The sequence below is a fragment of the Mirounga angustirostris genome, unplaced genomic scaffold (assembly GCF_029215605.1).
Source record: "Mirounga angustirostris isolate CCGP_5_RB_7025 unplaced genomic scaffold, mMirAng1.0.hap1 SCAF_13, whole genome shotgun sequence".
Taxonomy (NCBI): Eukaryota; Metazoa; Chordata; class Mammalia; order Carnivora; family Phocidae; genus Mirounga; species Mirounga angustirostris.
In genome coordinates, this window is record NW_026991721.1 from 52,836,087 (window position 1) to 52,857,881 (window position 21,795).

The window sequence follows — 21,795 nt, forward strand, 5'->3', positions numbered from 1 at the left end:
TTATTCACAGTTCCTAAGAAGCGACATCCCATGCCAAGCAGGGCCACATGGGAAAGCACCAGCATCAGTCAGGAGGCAGAATGAGCAAGGGGAAAGCATGGATGACATGCTTTACAGTGGTTTCCCAGAGAAAGGCAAGGTAAGAGAGGGCAATCAGGCTTAGCATTGGCTAATTTGAATAATTTCAGCAGGCTCTAGGGTCTAGGGGCTATCTTAGTCTAGTACCTGGCCCTGGGGTGATCAGAGCAGAAGAATACTGTCTCCTGGAGTGTAGAGTCAGAAAAAGAAGGTAGTTTAAAGTATGGGCTCTCGATTGGTTAGTCTGAATATGAAAGGTGCCGTCCAGGGTGAGTTATTTGCTGTATCTAAGAAATGGCCACCCCTGGAAGGGACAGTCTCTCCCTAGTCAGTGAGGCTCCAGATGCCAGAGCATCAAGAATACAAAAAATAAGAAAATATAGTTATAATGGACTGAATGTTTGTATCCCACCCAAATTCACATGTTGAAACCCTAATCCCCAATCTAGTGGTATTTGAAGATGTGGCCTTTGGGAGGTAATTAGGATTAGATGAGGTCATCAGGGTAGGGGTCCTCATGATGGGATTAATACCCTCATAAGAAGAGATACCAGAGAGCTTGGAAGAACCCAGTCAGAGAAAGACAAATACCATGATTTCACTCAAATGTCGAATTTAAGAAAGCAGAAAACAAAGGGAAAAGAAATAAAAGAGAAACAAATCAAAAAACAGACTCTTCACTATAGAGAACAAATTGTTACCAGAGGGGAGGTCGGTGGGAGGATGAATGAAATAGGTGAAGGGGATTCAGAGTACACTTAATGTTAAAAATAAATAAATAAAGAGTACACTTATCTTGATGAACAATGAGTCATATATGGAACTACTGAATTGCCATACTGTATACCTGAAACTAATATAACATGTATGTTAACTACACTGAAATTAAAACAAACAAACAAAGGTCATTTAACACACACACACACACACACACACACACACAAGGAGTGGCTACCTGTAAACCAGGAAGACAGCTCTCACCAGACCCAACCACGCTGGCACCCTGATCTCAGACTTCAAGCCTCCAGACCTATGAAAAAATACATGTCTATTGTTTAAGCCACCTAATCTACAGTATTTTTGTATGGCAACCCCAGCTGACTAATACAATAATGAACATATGGCGCCAGATCGGGTTCGTGTGGAGTGTTCTGCAGGGAAAGAGCATAGTTGTGGGAGGGCTACCTAGGAGGTTACAGCAGTCCAGGCCAAGGAAAGTTGCTACTTGGATTAAGGTCACAGAACTGGGAATAGATATAAGTGACTAGACTTGAGAAACATTCAGGAAGTAAATTAAACAGGGATTTGTGATTGATTGATACAAAGGTGAGGGAGAAGAAACTCCTAAGGATAACTCCCAGGTTTGTTGCCTAAATACTACAGTTGATGACAGTACAGTTTACAGATATTGTGAAAACAGAGAAAATTACAAGAACAATTTCAACATGTTGAATTTGAGGTACCTTGTGAGACAGCCAAGTAGAAATGTCAATCAGGCAACTAGAAATACAAATCTGTAGCTCAGAAGAAAAGTCTGGACTCTGGATGTTGGCTGCTTGTTTGTTTAGAGAAACTAAATTGAACTGAGCATATGTTAAAAGGGCATGGATTTTAAAATCTGGGAGATACAAATAAAGAAGTCTTATTTCAAAACCGTAAGTAGCAAAATTATGACTGGTAAAAGAGCAGAGTTCCAGGGTGGGGGTGGGGTATGTGACTGAAGAGGAGTCTAGAGAGGAAGGCAGGGGCCAGATCGCAGCCTGTGGTGCAAATTCATGAGCCTGACCTAGGGGAAGTATTAAAGATGTTTAACAAGTGGCATGCCTGGGTGGCTCAGTTGGTTAAGCGTCTGCCTTCGGCTCAGGTCATGATCCCGGGGTCCTATGATCGAGTCCCGCATGGGGCTCTTTGCTCTGCGGGGAGCCTGCTTCTCGCTCTCCTCCCTCTCCTCCCCACTTGTGCTCTCTCTCACTATCTCTGTCTCTCTCTCTCTCAAATAAATAAATAAAATCTAAAAAAAAAAAAGTGGCATGCATTCTGGAGGGCAGAGACTGCATTTTACATGTCTCATCTCTGACACTTGCACAAAGCCTAGCAAACAATGCTCAAAGAATGAAAACAATTAGTTTTGTTTGTAGGGACAGTATCTCTGTTCCAGTGTGACAAATGGATAGGGGAGGTACGGACACCAATTAGGAAACAGTTACAGAAATCTGGATTGGAGATAATGGATTAAGGTTGTGGTTGTACAGATTGCTAGAGCTAGATGTATTTGAGCTTTCAGTGTTTTCAGAAGCGAGAAAGCAGGAGAAATTAAAGATGAATCACAGGTTTTTGGCTTGGGCTTTCAGTGTAAGATGGTTCCATTCATTGAGATAGGGAGCAAAGGAGAAAGAAGGGTAATATTTATAACCAGAATATCTGTTGTTTAAATTATAAAGTCTGAATTAGCTTACATTAACTACCTAGCATTTAAGCAATTTTTGTTTTTGTATTATAAAGAAAATTATAGGTGAACACACATTTTTCTTTGGTTTTATTTTCTAGGATAAATATATTTATTTTTACTTATGAAAAAAGGATGAATACATTTTTTTTACTAGCATCTACTTCTTTTTTCTAATAACAAACATATATGCTCAGTAGAGAATACTTAGAAAAAGCAGAAGAACACAAAGAAAAATTCCACATGGCTGAAGAAATTTAAAAATTGCCTGTAACTTTACCCACCCCAGGATTATCAATAACTGTATATATGTCAGTTAGTGAAAGCAAAAAAGAATTAGTTGAATGAGTGAATAGATAAAATCTGGGAGAAGTCTCCTAAAAACTTGAAGCTTTTACACTCCAACCACCAGCAATGCAAGACAATGTCCTAAGATAGGTAAAGGAAACACAAATAATAAAACAAAATGTAGGTCCTCATCTTTTCTCTAACTTTCTGTGTAATTTTTAGTAAATTTACTTCACCTCTCTTAGGCTGTTTTTCCATTTATAAAATTTGTAGATTGGACTACATTTTAAAAATCCCTTCTAGGGGCACCTGGGCGGCTCAGTCAGTTAAGTGTCTGCCTTTGGCTCAGGTCATGATCCCCGGGTCCTGGGATCCAGCCCCATGTTGTGCTCCCTGCCCCTGCTCAGCGGGGAGCCTACTTCTCCCTCTCCCCCAAGTTTGTACTCTCTCTCTCTCAAATAAATAAATAAAATCTTTAAAAAAATAAAAATCTCTTCTAATATTAAAGTTCTGTGATTCTAAATTGTTCTTTGGCACCTTTCACCCCTTACTTGAAGTCCACTCCTAGTGTCTCTATTCCTTCTCTAATATTTTCCTCAAACCCATTCCCAAATGCATTGCTCTTGGCTAGCTGCCAAAAGGATGTGAAACATTAATCATGAGAAAGGAGTTAGTAATAGCTTAAAATATTACCCTTCACAGAGGCACAGATAATAGTATTTAAAGGAATGAATCACTAACAATTAATAATGGTGGTTTTCAGACATTCTAACTGGCTAAAGAAAAAGGAAGGAAACTCATACTTATTAAACACTTATTTACCAGATCCTATGATGACACTTTCACATATGCCAATCAATTGATCCTCACAATACTCCTATGGGTATTATTAAATCCATTAGAATAGATGAGGAAACAAAAGCTCAGCAAGATTAAGTGGCATATCTATGCTCAAACAGCCAACAAAGTGGTAGCAGAAGCGGAACTGGAGTCCAAGCAGCCACCTAGCAATAACAAATCTGAAGAAAATACCATCTAAGCTCCAAATCATTCTTTTTTTTTTTTTTTAAAGGTTTTATTTACTTTTTGACAGAGAGAGATGCAGCGAGAGAGGGAACACAAGCAGGGGGAGTGGGAGAGGGAGAAGCAGGCCTCCCACTGAGCAGGGAGCCCAATGCAGGGCTCCATCCCAGGACCCCGGGATCATGACCTGAGCCAAAGGCAGACGCTTAACGACTGAGCCACCCAGGCGCCCCAGCTCCAAATCATTCTTAAGACAGAACTGTCAATATCTGCATGTGCTCAGTTTAGGCAGAAGTAAAGAATGGGCCTCCAATTTCTTTACAGCTACAACCAGCTAAGTTCAGGTGGTGAAATGGTTCACTGACCACCAGGGTCTAGTAAGTGGCAGCACTGTCATTTCGTACTTTGCTTCAGTGACTGTGCATAAAAAATAATGGATTAACATAACTGAGACAACTTTATCCTGAAAAGAGACAAGAAGCCTTCAAGGAATATTCACAATCATTTTATGTTTAAATTAGAGAGATGGGGAAGTTTTTTTTTCTAAAGATTTTATTTATTTTTTGACACAGAGAGACACAGTGAGAGAGGGAACACAAGCAGGGGGAGTGGGAGAGGGAGAAGCAGGCCTCCTGCGGAGCAGGGAGCCCGATGCGGGGCTGGATCTCAGGACCTTGGGATCATGACCTGAGCCAAAGGCAGACGCTCAACGACAGAGCCACCCAGGCGCCCCGGGGAAGCTGTTTTAAAAAGTCCTTCAATACTGAGGATTCTTCCCTCCTAAATCATTGGGAAATTGGGTCATATATTATTTCTATCCAGATGGGCAAGCACATAAAACCACCACTTTGTAGAACCCAAAGAGGCAAGAAATAAGGCATCTGTATAATTTGTCCCCAAAGCTGATAGAGTAGTATTACAGTAATGATAAAGCACACAATCAAAGATCTCAGGATCAAAGGCCATCTGGTCTATTGAAATGCTGTGTTATTTTGGTAACAATCTTACCAACAATTAAGTTTATATACCAATCAAAGTGTGTCCCACTTCTGCTCCAAATCTATAAATGGCTTACAGGGGATAAAGTCCAAAAGGCTTAGATCTGGCCTCTGGTTAGCTTCCCAAACCATATCTCTTACTATTTAGTTCAACACCTACTCAGAGCAGGTACTCAATAATGTAACAAATGTTAGCTATTATCACTGTTAGAACTGTCCCCATCGGGCGCCTGGGTGGCTCAGATGGTTAAGCGTCTGCCTTCGGCTCAGGTCATGATCCCAGGGTCCTGGGATCGAGTCCCACATCGGGCTCCCTGCTCAGAAGGAAGCCTGCTTCTCCCTCTGCCTCTCTCTCTCTCTCTGTCTCTCATGAATAAATAAAAATAAAATCTTAAAAAAAAAAAAAAAAAAAAGAACTGTCCCCATCATCATCACATATTCCCATTCCATCCATGGCTACAACTACAAAGTACTACTTGCAGTGCCCTGAGATGCCAGACATCCTCTCAACTCTGGAGGTTTGAGTTGGCCTGGCAAATTCCTATTCATCTTTGAAGATGCAACTCAAACGTGTATCTGAGTCACCTGTGTGAAAACCCTTCTCTCACCTCCCTTCCTTAAATAATTTCTCTTTCCATTTCCATAGGATACTGTAGGTCCCTTTACCACTGCATTCAGTACCATATTACCTTCACTCTAGGTAGATTCACTCGAGACCACAGGTTCCTTGAGGAAAGGACTATATCATTTTTACCTATGAAGACCTGTTGCCCAGGTACCGATTTTTGAACTAATGAAAGTATTTGTCCAGCTTACGTGTGGGCACCTCCAAGGACAGGGGACTCAAGATCTCTGAAGGAAGCTCTTACCATCTACTAGCTCAGAAAATTCTTTCTGATGTTGAGCAAGATGTCTCTGTACCTTTAATGCCACTAGGACCACAAAGAATAAATTGTATCTTTTTCACATGTCAACACTTCAAACACTGATTCATAAAACATTTATGTAGTGCTATGTGCCCTAAAAGTATGGGATACACCAAGGTCAACCAGAGAGAGTCCCTGCTCTTAGGTTAACTCACATTCTGATACAGAAGAAAGATATAAATATATTTATAAAACAAAAGATAAGGGCAGTAACAGAGAAGCACAGAGGGTTGTAGAAGAACATATGAGGGGTACATATCCAACCCCAGGGCCATGGAAGGCCTCCTAGAGGAGCTGTCGCTTTGGCTAAGACTTTAAAGGATGAACAGGAATTGTCCAAGGGAGAGAGGGAAGTACAATAGGGCCAGACATGAAAAATGCATAGAACTGAGAGAGTCTGGTATGTACAGCTGAGTGAGCGGCATGTCTTCTCTTCTTCAGGCGAAATATTCCCAGTTCCTTCCCCTCAATCATGACTAGAGTTTTAGTTCTTTCACCATTCTGGTGTTTCTCATTTGAACATAAACCAGGTCAGTCCTCAGAACTGAAATATTGTCATGATCTATTCAGCATGCAGTAGGGGAGCCTATCCCCTCCTTAACTCAGATACTTAGTCTATCCTTGTCTCAGCACATTCATGCAGTTGCTTCTTTATATATGTGACAGACACACACTACCTTCCAGGGTTACTGTTTTAGGAATTACATGATGGACAACAGGAATGATCCTAGAAATTTAAAAACTTACCTAAGTCTTAGAAAATATGTGTTTAAGGGAATGTCAGAGGTAGCCATATGCACAGAATTGGAGTAGATATGTTTTGTATATTGTTCTGGTTCTCTGTTACTGTGTAGCAAACCACCTTAAAACTCAGTGGCTTGGGCGCCTGGGTGGCTCAGTTGGTTAAGCGACTGCCTTCGGCTCAGGTCATGATCCCGGAGTCCCGGGATCGAGTCCCGTATCGGGCTCCTTGCTCAGCAGGGGGTCTGCTTCTCCCTCTGACCCTCTCCCCTCTCATGTGCTCTCTCTCTCTCATTCTCTCTCTCAAATAAATAAATAAAATCTTAAAAAAAAAAAACCTCAGTGGCTTAAAATACCAATATATATTTTGCTGATTAATATGCATTTTGAGCAGAACTGAGAGGGAGCAGTTCATCTCTCCTTCACTCAGGGTCAGCTGGGACAGCTCAAAGACTGGGGCTGGAATCATCTAAAGAGTCACACACTCAAATTTTGGGCAGTGATGCAGCTGCAGCCGAGGGACTTCAGGTGAGGTTGTGGTAGGAACATCTATACATGGCCTTTCCACATGGCTGATTGGCTTCCAAGGGTAAGCATCCCAGGAGTAAGGATAAGGAAGAAGCTCTATTGCCTTTTGTGACTCACTCCTTGAAGTCATATAGCTTCATGTCCACCATAGTAATAGTCTTGCCCAGATTCAAGGGCAAGGAACAAAGATCCCACCTCTTGAGGAGAGTCAATGTCACATTGTAAGAAAAGCAGGTGGGATGAGATATATTGGTGTTAACATCTTTGGAAAATACAATAATCTGCCACATAAATAAAACTCAAAACTGAATTAAATACCCAGCCCCCCAAGAACAGAAGGTAGTCTGCTTTAGGATGAAGGGTATTCAGATTGGCTTATTATCATTACTACTCCTCCAGAACATGTTTGGAGTCTTTTAAAGTCTCTTTTCTTTTAAAGCAAGCATAAACATGTATTTTCCTTATTACAAAAGTATTTCAGGGGCGCCTGGGTGGCTCAGTCGGTTAAGCGGCTGCCTTCGGCTCAGGTCATGATCCTGGGGTCCCGGGATCGAGCCCCACATCCGGCTCCCTGCTCAGTGGAGAGCCTGCTTCTCCCTCTCCCTCTGCCTACTTGTGCTATCTCTCGGTCAAATAAATAAATAAAATCTTTAAAAAAAAAAAGTACTTCATGTTTATTACAGAAAATCTGAAAAACATAGAAATGCAAGAGAGAAAGAAATATAATTCCCTGTAATCCCACAATCCAGGGATATCTACTATTTAATACTTTAATGCATCTCTTTAGTTATTTATTCATGTGTTTAATTAAATGTCCTTCCTTCCCTCCTTACGCCCTTCCTCCCTTCCATTTACATATTTATTGGGCAGATGCTATGTGCCAGCACTAGTCTATATGCTAAAGTACAGTGGTATTTAAGACAGGTGGGATCTCTGCTCTCAAGAAGTTTACATTCTAGTTGGGGGAGACCAGGCCAGTGTGACTGAAGTGTAGTAAACTATGCAGAGGAAGAGTAAAAACTGAAGTTGTAGAACTAGACCAAGGCCAGATCAAGTAGGCCATAGTATTTAAGTTTCACTTTAAGTGCAAATGGATGTCTTGGAAGAGTTTTCAGCAGAAGAACAATACGATCTGATTTAAAATTTAAAAGACTACCTTGGATGGCTGCAGGGGCAATGGATGACTATTGCAGTAGCCAGGAAATGAGATGGTGATGGCTTACACAAGGGTAGGCAATGTGAAAACAGAACACATTTTCCAGTTATATTTTTAAAATAAAACCAGAAGAATGGCTAACAGATGTGATGTGAGGAATGAGGAGAAAAAAGAAAAAAGGATGATTCTAGGTTTTTAGCTTCAGCAATTGGGTGGATGATGGCATCACAGTGGCTACTAGGGGAGGAACTGGTATGGAAAAAGAAATAAAGAATTACATATTGCCCATATTAAAGGTTGAGATTTCTACTAGACACTGAAGTGGTATGTCAAACATATAGTTGGTTATATAAATCTAGAGCTCAAAGATGAGGTTAGAACTGAAGACGGATGTTTTGAAATCATCAGCATAAATATCAGTAATCATGATATTATATGAGATCACCTAGGAGAGAATATAGAGAAGGTAGCCCAGGACTAAAAGAGTGGCCAGGGCCCCCTCTTCCTCAGCGCTGCCTGCAGAGGTGGCAGCCATCTCCTACTCCGCATCATGGCTGCCCTCAGACCCCTGGTAAAGCCCAAGATCATTAACTTTTTAATGGACCAAGAAGTTCATCCGGCATAAGTCAGACTGATATATGAAAATTAAGTGCAACTGGTGGATGTCAATACCCAGAGGTATTGACAATAGGGTGCACGGAAGATTCAAGGGCCAGATCTTGATGCCCAACATTGGTTACGGGAACAACAAGAAAACAAAGCTGCCCAGTGGCTTCCTGAAGTTCCTAGTCCACATCAAGAAGCTTTAAGTGCTGGGGAGCCTGGGTGGCTCAGTCGGTTAAACATCTGACTCTTGGTTTCAGCTCAGGTTATGATCTCAGGGTTGAGATCCCTCAGCCAACTTTGCACTCAGCAGGGAGTCTTGCTTCTCTCCTTTTCCCTCTGCCCCTCCCCCACTTGTGTACACGTGTGCACGCGCACTCTCTCTCTCTCAAATAAATAAAATCTTAAAAAACAAAAAAGAAGCTTGAAGTGCTGACATGCAACAAATCTTACTGTGCAGAGATTGCTCACAATGTCTCCTCTAAGAACCACAAAGCCATTGTGGAAAGAGCAGCCCAGCTGGCCATCAGAGTCACCAATGCCAATGCCAGGCTGCACAGCGAAGACAATGAATAGATAGCTTATGTGCATATCATATTTGTTTTAATAAAACCATAAAACTACACACACACACACACAGTGTCCAGTGAGGTAAGGAAGAAGGCTGAGGGAATTTCCTTTTATATAAAGGAAAACTGGGAAGCCCAAACAAGTGTTTCACAAAGAAAAAAGCAAATATTGTGTGGAATGCTACTGAGAGGTCAAATAATAAGATAGAAATGTATTTACTGGATTTAGCAAGATGAAGGTCACTGGTGACCTTGACAATAGCAGTTTCTATGAAATGAAGGGAAGGAATACCTAACTGGAACGGGAGGAAAAGAGAGGGAGGTAAGTATAGACAGAGCAGAGACATTCAAGTGGTTTTGATATGAAAGGGAACCAAAAAATGATTCAATAGCTGGAAACAGGGCCAGGGAGAAGTAATTTTTAAAGGAGGGGAGTTATTTGAGTATGTGTGTAAGCTGATAGCAGTGAATGAGTGTAGTGACTTTCTAAAGACTGGTGGAGCAAGTGACTGCGCTGGAGTATGTAACTGTAGGCTTGAGTCTTTGAGAGGAATTGGGAACCTTCTTCCACAATAATAGGAGGAAGATGATAGTGGTAAAAAGATGAGGCAGTTTCTTACTAACTTCTTCTATATTCTTAGTGAAATACTGAAGATATCACTGAGGAGAAGGGGATATGAGGCAAAAAAGATATAAAAAGAAATCTAAAAAGAGCAGCAAGTGTGAAATAATAGTTCTGGAGAATGGAAATTGAAACTGTCAGGGAAATGTAACAGTACTGTCTTATGGCACTGAGTGGTTATTCGAGATTTTTGTTCAATAATTTAAAAGTGAGATCATTTAACAAAGCGATATAATTTCTATGAGCAATATTTATCTACTCAGTTCAGGCACAGGATACACAGATAATTGAGCTTGATCAGAGTTGAATATTGCTCAGAAAGCAAAGGGCAAGGACTTTAAGGATATTTTATGGGTTGGTGGGGGTTATTATAATTTTGAGCCACAGATTACAAACTTTGTAACAAAGGAAAAGAAGTGAGGCAAAATGTACTTCCTTCCAGTCTTTTTTTTATTGTTTATAAAATTGATATCACATTACATAAAGTTTTGTCTAACATTTTCCCATTTCAGTAGTCTTCAAAATATTATTTTATTTATTTATTTTTTAAAGGTACTCAACCAGAGATCATGTTTCCTTTATTTTATTGTATGTTTTAAAGTAAGCCCAATGTGGGGCTCGAATTCATGTCCCTGAGATCAAGAGTCACATGTTCTACTGACTGAGCCTGCCAGGCGTCCCTCAAAATATTATTTTAAATGGCAACAGTACATTTCAACACACAGATATATCATAGTATATGTTAACAATCTCCCTTTTGTTAAACATTTAGATCATTTAAAAATCTTTATCACGTGTAACACTCTCACATGTGTAACATACTTGTAAAACATCTTTTCCCTGTCTCTGATTACTTTTTTAGGAAGTATTCCTAGGAGTGCAATTACTGGAGTCAAAGAAGATGTATATTTTTTTAATTAAAAAATAACTGAAACAACTTCAAGGTACACAAAAGTTTGAAGGACAATACAAAAAAACTTTTTTTTATCTCTGAACCGTTTGAGTAAATTGCTGACATGAAGTTCCATTATTCCCAAGTACTCCAGTGCATGTTTCCTACAAAGATATTCATTTGGATTATATGCCTTGACCAAATTTATCACAGGAATGCAAGGTTGATTCAACATATGGGAACCAATGGAATTTATCACAGGAATGCAAGGCTGATTCAACATATGGGAACCAATGTACTAGACTATACTAATACAATAAAGGAGAAAAACCACATGGTCATTTCAAGAGATTCAGAAAAAAAAAAATCTGAAAATTCCAACATCTTTTCATGATAAAAACACTCAGCAAACTAGGAATAGAAGGGAACTGCCTCAGATTTAAAAAGGGCATCCACACAAAACTCCAGCAAATTCTATAATTAATGGTAAAAAACTAAAAGCTCTTTTCCTAAAATCAGGAACAAAACAAGGATATCTGCTCTCTCTACTTCTATGCAGCAGTGTACTGGAAGTTCTATTCAGGGCAACTAGGCAAGAAAAACAAGTACAAGGCATCCAATTGATAAGGAAGACATAAAATGATCCCTATTTGCATATGACATGATTGTGTACTAACAAAGCCCTAACAAATCCACATATGCACACACAAAACTCTACAGGTGAAAAAACAAGCTCAGCAATGTTGCAGGACACAATAACAATATGCAAAAATCATTGTTATTTCTATAAATTAGGCTTGAGAAATCAAAAAAATGAAATTAAGAAAATTCAATTTACGGGGCGCCTGGGTGGCTCAGTTGGTTAGCAGCTGCCTTCCGCTCAGGTCACAGTCCCAGGGTCCGGGGATCAAGCCCCGCATCGGGCTCCCTGCTCTGCAGGAAGCCTGCTTCTCCCTTTCCCACTCCCCCTTCTTGTGTTCCTTCTCTCTCTCTCTCTCTCTGTGTCAAATAAATAAATAAAATCTTTAAAAAAAAAAAAAGAAAATTCAATTTACAATACCATCAAAACTATAATACTTATGAATACATTTAACAAAAGAAGTCAAGATTTGCACACAAACTATAAAACATCATTGAAAGAAGTAAGAGACTTAAATAAATGGGAAGACATCCTATGTTCATGGATTGGAAGACAATATTAAAGATAGCAATACTCTTCATAAGGTTATAAATTAGCATAAAATCATCTAACTTAAGTTTTAAAATATTTTATTACCAAAATAATGTTTATTGTAGATCATATGCAAAATAGAAGTGAATACAAAGAAAAAAATAAAGAAAGCAATACTCTCCAAAGTGATCTCTGGATTCAATGGAATCCCTTTCAAAATCCCAGATAATTTTTGCAGAAATTGATAAGCTGATCCTAAAATTCAAAGGATGTTATTTAAAAAATGAAAACACAACCCACAGAATGGAAGAAAATTGTAAACTATGTATTCAGTAAGGGTCTAGTACCCAAAATACATAAGGTACTCTTATAACTCAATGATAAAAAGGCAAATAACACAATTTAAGAATGGGAGAAGGGGCGCCTGGGTGGCTCAGTTGGTTAAGAGACTGCCTTCGGCTCAGGTCATGATCCTGGAGTCCCGGGATCGAGTCCCATATCGGGCTCCTTGCTCAGCAGGGGGTCTGCTTCTCCCTCTGACCCTCCCCCCTCTCATGTGCTCTCTCTATCTCATTCTCTCTCTCAAATAAATAAATAAAATCTTTAAAAAAAAAAAAGAATGGGAGAAGGATCTGAACAGACATTTCTCCTATGAAGATATACAAATGGGCAATAAGCACATGAAAGATGTTCAACATCCCTGGTCACTAGGGAAATGCAAATCAAAACCACAATGAGATATCACTTCACATCCAGGAAGATGGCTATAATCAAAAGGAAGGACAATCACCAGTACTGGTAAGGATATAGAGAATATTGATGGTGGGAATGTAAAATGGTACCACCACTTTGGAAACCAGTCTGGTAGCTCCTCAAAAGGTTAAAGGCAAAAAAATAAAATTAAAAAAAATTTTAAAAAAAAGGTTAAATGCAGAATCACCAGGTGACCTAGCAATTCTACTTCTAATAAATATATATCCACACAAAAACTTGCACACTAATGTTCACAGAAGCATTGTGCATAAAAGCCAAAGAGTGGAAACAACCCAAAGTCCATTAATTGATAAATGAATAAACAAAATGTGGTATATCTATGTAATGGAATATTATTCAGCCTAAGTCAAAGAAGCCAGACATAAAAGGTCACACACTGTAGGATCCATTGCTATGAAATGTCCAGAATAGGCAAATCCACAGACAGAGAGTAGATTAGTGCTTGTCAGAGGCAAGGTGGAGGGAGTAATGAGAGACAGTTAATGGGCATGAAGTTTCTCTTTGGGGTGATGAAAATGTTCTGTAATTAGATAATGGTGATGGCTTCACAATTTTGTAAGTGTACTTAAAACAACTAACTTACATACTTTAAAATGGTTAATTTTATGGCATGTGAATTAAACCTATAAAATAAAAAGATATTCACCTATGTATCCACAATACTACCAACAAAATCAGGATATTAACATTGATTTACCATATAATCCTCAAACCTCATTTAAGTTTTCTAAGTGTCCCAATAATATCATAAATGTAAGCATACACACACACACAACCATCCAGTCCAGAATCATACATTGTATTTAGTTGTCATGTCTTTGTGGTCTCCTTCAATCTCCTTCAATCAAACAGTTCTCTAGTCTTTTATTATTTATTATAAATATGTGTTGAATATCAGAATCAATCCTAAGAATTAATTCTTATACATTTAAATAGCTGTAATTAATAATTCACAAATCCTTCTGGAATAGCACTGTCCAATTAGCAGCCACTAGTCTTATATGGCTACTGAGCACTTGAAATAAACCTAATCTAAATTGAGATATACACCTATTTCAAGACATGAAACATTTCATTAATAAATTTTTATACTGATTACATGTTGAAATAATATTTGAATATATTGGGTTAAATAAAATATATTATTATAATTGATTTTACCTATTTCTTTTTAACATGGCCTTTCTTAATGTGGCTACCAAAAATTTTTAAATTACATACATACTCATATGATATTTCTACTGGACAGTGCTGTTCCATGAGTTTCTGGGTTAGCAATTGGAAATAAAGAGGTCAAAAGACTGAGGACTAGATATATGGCCTCCTAGAGCAAGGACAGTAAATAAAAATCCTTGCATAGCTCTAAAATTTTGCTAGCTAGAGGAATCATCCATTCAAATGGATGCCATAAAAGAGACATGAGGAAATACAGGCATCGAAGAATATATTATCTTAGTGAACTGTCTTTTTAAAATGTCTCCAGGGGTCTGTACTCTCTAATCCTGCTCTAACATTATGCATGTCTGTATAGAGGAGGACAAAAGCTACAGTGCTGTCACTTGTTTTCTCTATGGACAGCTAACTTATTTGCTCACCTCTTTATTCCACCTAGTCAATTTGAATCCTCTGGCCTAAATTAAAATCTCCAGAGATTTGTAATCTCTTTTTTTCCCTTTGGTCTCTTATATCAATAGCACCCTCTAGTAATGTACTCTTTCCTCAAATCTGAAGTGTCTCTGGGTGAAGAGAAGTAAGCATTTAGTTAATTTTGTTATTACTGACCTGCATTTCATATTTCAGAGTCATGTGGAAGCACCAGGATCCCATTCCTACCACTGAAATTAAAACAAACAAATAAAAAAAGACGATTAGCATGAAATTCTTTGGGGCTGGCCAGAGTGACGTGAGAAGATAATAAGACAATGCAAAGCACTGAATTTTAAGAACAAAGTTTATGAAATCTATGGCAGGATACAGCAGACCCTGCATAAGTTCTATAATTGATGAAATTTTGGGATAGAAAAAAAAACCCCAAGTACAGTATAAATTCTCATAAATTCCTTCCACTAAGTGGACTTACTAGATTAATCAATAGTCTCCATTCTTTCTGTAATATATACTACCTGATACTCAGAATAAGCTTTTTTTTTTTTTATAAAGGAGACAGAAGTTCATTGACTACACCGCAAGGGAGTGGTGGACAGGGCAGCAAAGGAGAGACTGCCTCTCAGGATAAGCTTTACAGCTTAAACATAACAGGATAATGCTTACAGCTAGTTAGCTACTCTAGTACTTCCTTGCACATTTATCCAAATAGCTGAATTGTATACTTACTAAGAGCCAGACAGTTATATTTGTTCCCAAACCTGTTAATGCCACTGTATTATCAGAAATATGATTTCAAAAAGCGAGCTGTTGTTTCTACAAAAACTATTTAAAATGCTTAAAACAGACTCAATAAAAGAGAGTTGCTAATAAAAATTGCTGTTGAAGAAAGACATGTATCATATGATCTCACTGATATGAGGAATTCTTAATCGCAGGAAACAAACTGAGTGTTGTTGGAGTGGGGGGTGGGGTGGGAGGGATGGGGTGACTGGGTGATAGACACTGGGGAGGGTATGTGCTCTGGTAAGCTCTGTGAATTGTGCAAGACTGTTGAATCTCAGATCTGTACCTCTGAAACAAATAATGCAATATATGTTAAGAAAAAAAAAAGAAGAAGAAGAAGGTAGCGGGAGGGGAAGAATGAAGCGGGGGAAATCAGAGGGGTAGACGAACCATGAGAGACGATGGACTCTGAAAAACAAACAGGGTTCTAGAAGGGAGGGGGGTGGGAGGATGGGTTAGCCTGGTGGTGGGTATTGAGGAGGGCACATTCTGCATGGAGCACTGGGTGTTATGCACAAACAATGAATCATGGAACACTTCATCTAAAACTAATGATGTAATGTATGGGGATTAACATAAGAATAAAAAAAATATTTAATTAAAAAAAATAATGATAATGTTATAATAAAAAAATTGCTGTTGAATTAAGTGTGGGTAAGATACCTGTTAGATTGAGAAAAATAGTAAAAATCTAAAGATTCCATATTTAGGTCTCAAAGTTCTTCCCAAGTGCCTCTATTTTAAATAAACTATTTTCATTTTAGGGTTTTTAAAAATTTTTGTTTTTTAATGCGAGAAAAGCTAAGTAGAACTATAATTAGGATCCCAAGGCCATGCCATATATCAAATAATTGTCAAAGATTATTTAACCATGTTTTAATTCAAAAAAAATTTAAGGTAGGTATATACATAATTTTATAATAATTCTGTTCTGAATTTTTAAAAATTAGCTGACCAAATTATCAGTCCCTATTACACCTGACAAAAAGGCTTCTACATTAAGTTCAATTCAACAAGCATTTACTGAGCACCTCCTATTTGCCAAATTCAGTTACAGTTACAAAGATAAGATCTAATCATTGGCCTTAATAAAGCATATAGTCTAACAGAAGAGACAGGCAGATAAGATGCCAGTAGGTGGAGATATGATAAAGAGATATACAGAGTAACATAGGAGAACAGTAGAGGGTACTTATGAAGGAAGAGAAAAGAAACCAGGGGCGTTAGCCTTAAGGATGTATAAGAGTTGGCCTAACAAACACGGTAAACGGAGGTGTCACTAAATAATTTGTACAAAGCCACTTGAGAAAAATTTCAAAAATTTGTTACTCTTACTTTTTAAAAAAGATTTTATTTATTTATTTATTTGAGCATGCATGTGCAACACGAGTGGGGGGAGGGGCAGAGGAGGAAGAAAAGGGAGAGAATCTCAAGCACACACCAAGGTGAGCATGACCTAAGCCAGAACCAAGAGTTAGATGCTTAACCGACTGAGCCACCCAAGTGTCCCTTGTTACTCTAGCTTTTTTTTTTTTTTTTTTTAAGATTTATTTACTTATTTGAAAGAGAGAGCACAAGCAGAAGGGTCAGAGGAAGAGGGAGAGAACCTCAAGACTCCAAGCTAAGCACAGAGCCCAAGACAGGGCCCGATCTCATGACCCTGAGATCATGACCTGAGCAGAAACCAAAAGTTGATGGCTTAACCAACTGCACCACCCAGGTGCCCCATTACTCTTGCTTTTTTTTAAAAAAAATCACTAAATACATTATCACATTATTTTTTACTATTCAACATGAGATGACAGAAGTAAACAGTTACTGCACTCATTTTACTAAAGAAATAAGGAGGCAGGGGTGGGTGGCTCAGTCGGTTAAGCATCTGCCTTCAGCTCAGGTCATGATCCCAGGGTCCTGGGATCAAGCCCCACATTGGGCTCCCTGTTCAAGCAGGGAGTCTGCTTCTCCCTCTCCCTCTGCCCCTTCTCGTGCCCTCTCTTTCTCTCGCTCATTCTCTCTCAAATAAACAAACAAAACCTTAAAAAAAAAAAAAAAGGAAAAAGAAATGAGGAAGCAGAATGGTTGATGTCTTTTTTCCAAAGGAGAAATTAGAAAGTGCAAAGGTGGGTAAATTAATGGAAGGGAGGGGGAGCCCACAAACTCTGTGAGTTAAAGTCATATAATATACTATGAAATAAAAAAAATAAAATGCAGTGGGATGACTATTCATTCTGAAAAGTAGACTGGCCACTTAATCGTGCTTTACTCAAGAACTGTTTTTGTCCAAACCTTTTCAAATATGCTCTTGTACTCTTTATTATATAGCATTAAAAGTCTGATTTTCAGAGATCTCAATTTACTCCAAGAATCTACTTAGAATGCAAAGAAATGTATAGAAGAGCATCACCTTTCTCTACACAATGTTTTCTATTTTGCCGCTTTAAAGCAAACATCAGTTTTTGCTAAAGTTTATCAGCTTTATTGACATAGAATTCACATACTATAAAATTAATTTAAGGTGCACAATTCAATTGTTCTTAAATGTTCAGACTGTGCAACCATCATCATTATCTAATTTTAGAACAGTTTCATCAACCCAAAGAGAAATCTCATATCTACTAGTAACTCCCTATTTCTACTCAAATCTCCCCACTCCTTAGCCCTAGACAACCACTAATGTATTTTCTGTCTTTATAGATTTGCCCGTTCTGGACTTTTATTATAAATTCATTCACCAGTTGATGGACCTTGTTACAAATTGCATGCTGTGTCCCCACCCCACCAACTTATATGTTGAAGTTTTAACCCCAAATGTGATGGTATTGGGCATGGAGCCTTTAGAAGGTAATTAGGTTTAGATGAGGTTATGAAGGTAGGGCCCCCATGATGGGATGAGTGTACTGAGAAGACAAGGAAAAGATAGGACCTCACTCTCAATCTGCCTGCATGCATCAGGAGAGGCCATGTGAGGACAAGCAGAAGGCAGCCGTCTGCAAGCCAAGAAGATCTCATTAGGAACCGAATCAGCCAGCACCTTAATCCTGGACTTTCCAGCCTCCAGAACTGTGAGAGATAAATGTCTGTTGTTCAAGCCACCCAGACTATGGTATTCTGTTATGGCAACTCAAGCTAAGATAGACATTTAGGTTTTTTCCACATTTTGACTATTCTGAATAACACTACTTTGTGAACATTCACGTGCAAGTTTTTGTGCAGACTTGTTTTCATTTCATTTCTCTTGGGTATACATACCTAAGAGTGGAATTTGTGGGTCATATGATAACTCTGTGTTTAGCATTTTGAAGAACTGCCAAAGTGTTTTTCAAAAGCAGCTGCATCATTTTACACCCTCATGAGCAATATATGAATTTCTCCACATCCTCCCAATATTTGTTATTGGCTGTCTTTCGGATTATAGCCATCCTAATGTACTGAAGTGGTATTCACTGTGGTTCTGATTGGCATTTCCCTAATGACGGCTGCATGCCCCCCTCTTTTTTTCTTGTAGAATGCTCTATATTATAGACTTGTCTATTTTTTAATGGACTTTTTAAAAGCAGTTTTAGGTTCACAACAAAATTGAGGTACAAAGATTTTCCATACAAAAACTCTGCCTCTTCATGTGCACAGCCTCCCTCACTATCAAGATCCCCTACCACATTTGTTACAACTGATGCACCTACATTGGTATATCATTATCACCCAAAGTCCACAGCTTATATTTTATGGTTCACTCTTGGGTATGGACAAATTTTATAAAGACATGTATTCACCGTTATATTATAGAGAATGGTTTCATTACCCTAAATTCTCTTTGCTTTGCCATTTCATCTCTCTTTCTATCTGAACCCTGGCAACCACTGATCTTTTTACTGTCTCCATAGTTTTGCTTTTGCACAATATTATATACTTGGAATCATATAGTATATAGTTTTTTTCAGTTAGCAATAGGTATTCTTTCACTTAATAATAGGCATTTAAGGTTCCTTCTTGTCTTTTCATTGTTTGATACCTCACTTCTTTTTAGCACTGAATAAATATTTCATTGTCTAAAGGTCTAACAGTTTATCTATCCACTCACCTACTAAAGGACATCTAAGTTGCTTCCAAGCCCAGCCTTGTAAATAAAGCTGCTATAAATACCTGTGTGCAGGTATTTGCATGAAGATAAGCTTTCAACCCTTTTGGGTAAATACCAATAAGTGTGACTGCTGAATCGTATGGTGAGAGTATACTTAATTTTGTTTTTTTTGTTGTTTTTTTGTCTTTAAAGATTTTATTTATTTATTTGAGAGAGAGAGAATGAGAGAGAGCACATGAGAGGGGGGGAGGGTCAGAGGGAGAAGCAGACTCCCTGCCGAGCAGGGAGCCCGATGCGGGACTCGATCCCGGGACTCCAGGATCATGACCTGAGCCGAAGGCAGTCGCTTAACCAACTGAGCCACCCAGGTGCCCTAGTATACTTAATTTTGTAAGAAACCATCAAACTATCTTCCAAAGTGGCTATACCATTTTGCATTCCCACCACTAATGAATGAGAGTTCCTGCTGCTGCACAACCCCATTTCCTTTTTAACAAATATTTACTGGGCCCTCAACAACATTCCAAGCATTTCCTCTGGGATAAATGAGTGAACAAGAGAGATAAGGTTCCTGTCCTCAGAACTTTAAGCTATTAAAAATATGAAAGGGGCCATTTCTGAACACAGGAACTACAACCTCATCTGGGGAGTCAGAAGAGGGCTACTGGGGGAAGTAACACATAAGATAGGGCTTGAAGAATAAACAGAAGTTAAGCAAGTAAAAGGATTTTTTTTTAAACAAATGAGACCATTCTATGTAGAAGGATCCTGCAGATGTAAAGTCAAGGTAGTGCATTAAAAAAACTGAAAGAACTTGGCTTACACCATGAACAATGTTGGAATAGGGATCCAGTCAGTGAGTAGATTGGCATGATTTGTAGGCAGCAGACTAAGAAGAGCATTTAAAGTCATGTTAAAATCTGATTCAGATTTGGACTTTATATTAAAGACTAAGTTGTTGAAAAACTATACACATATACCCAAATGTATGTATACACACATATACACATGCATACATACAGGGACTAATATAATTAGTTTTGCATTTTTAAAAATATTGCTCTAATTACAAGGCAGGAAAATGTCTAAAGGAGTGGTCTCTCAACTTTGATATCAACAAAAAAAAATTTTTAGCAACCCCATATATGATATTTATTTACAAACTGTATATACACTACTGTGTTAAGATACTACATATTTTTTAAAACACATAAAATAGAAATTTAGATGAGGTAAAGAAAGAGGTAACATATATACAAATAGAAGTTACAAAGTTTTCTTGGTGCACTTCAACAGATCATTTTCCTTACCACTTGGGCTGTGAGTATTCTACTTGGCAGCCACTAGTTTAAATGACAGACTAAATTTGCAAGGCATACATGGAGCTTCATAATCTGGCTCCACTCATTTCTTTTATTGCAGCTTGTAGTTCAGTCACACCTGACTGCTTACCTGACTGGTCTCTTACCTCACACTATCAACTTCTAGTCTCCTCTGCCTTTGCTGGTCTTGTGATTACCCTGTCCTTTCAGCCTGGAATACTTATACCCTGCCTCCAATCCTATAATCTGTGTCTCTGGTAATTGAAATGTTATACAACTTTGGGGCACCTGGTTGGCTCAGTTGGAAGTGCATAAGACTCTTGATCTTGGGGTAGTGAGTCCTAGCCCCACGATGGGAGTAGAGATTACAAAACGAACAAACAAACAAAAAAACACTTAAAAAAAACCCCCACGAAATCTTACACAATTTCTAGATCCAGTTAACTTTTGCTCATTCCTGTTAGCTTCTTCTTTTCAAACAATTTCGAACTTCAGAAATGTTTAAAGAATAGTAAACTGCAGTGTATGTTCTACTCAGAATCAACATTTCTTTTTTTTAAGATTTTATTTATTTATTTGACAGAGAGAGAGCGCGCACAAGCAGGGGGAGTGGGAGAGGGAGAAGCAGGCTTCCTGCTGAGCAGAGAGCCTGATGTGGGGCTCAATCCCAGAACCCTGGGATCATGACCTGAGCCAAAGGCAGACGTTTAACGGACTGAACCACCCAGGTGCCCCAGAAACACCATTTCTAACATTTTGATATCTATATCCACATATGTGTGTGTATATATAAATGTATGTATATATATGTGTACATATATAATTATTTTTATGAACCATGAGTAAATTGGATACATCATGTCCCTTTACCCTTAATACTTCAGTGTATACCCCATATCCATTTTAAATGTCACCTCCTAAGTCAAATCTTCCTCTGCTTCCTCCTCCATTAAGACAACCATAACAGGGCATGTAAGAAATAGTGTTTGGCTAGGCCAGTAGTTATCAGATTTGGAGAATTCTGTTTTACCTAGAGGCCCTTGTTCTAGAAACTCCTGATTTAGTGGATACTCTGGTACCCGTATTTTAAAAGCCTGCCAATGATTTTGCTGAACATCAAAAGCCAAAGATCACTGTTAAATTCTAAGATTCATAAAGGCATGATCTAGGTCTCTATAGTTCACTAAAG

At 38.5% G+C, this 21,795-nt stretch overlaps 1 protein-coding gene across 8 annotated transcripts in view; it reads right to left on the minus strand.

Annotated features, from left to right (window-relative positions):
• The window catches only part of ACER3 (alkaline ceramidase 3), a 163,800-nt gene that overhangs the window by 54,198 nt on the left and 87,807 nt on the right, over positions 1 to 21,795 (minus strand). For 7 of the 8 annotated variants that reach the window (XM_064576889.1, XM_064576890.1, XM_054512143.2 and 4 more), the window contains one exon: positions 14,598 to 14,650. The exons of the other annotated variant lie outside the window; for it this stretch is intronic. In XM_064576889.1, the coding sequence (XP_064432959.1) occupies positions 14,598 to 14,650 (53 nt within the window). The remainder of the gene's footprint in view (positions 1 to 14,597; positions 14,651 to 21,795) is intronic. 8 annotated transcript variants of the gene reach the window in all.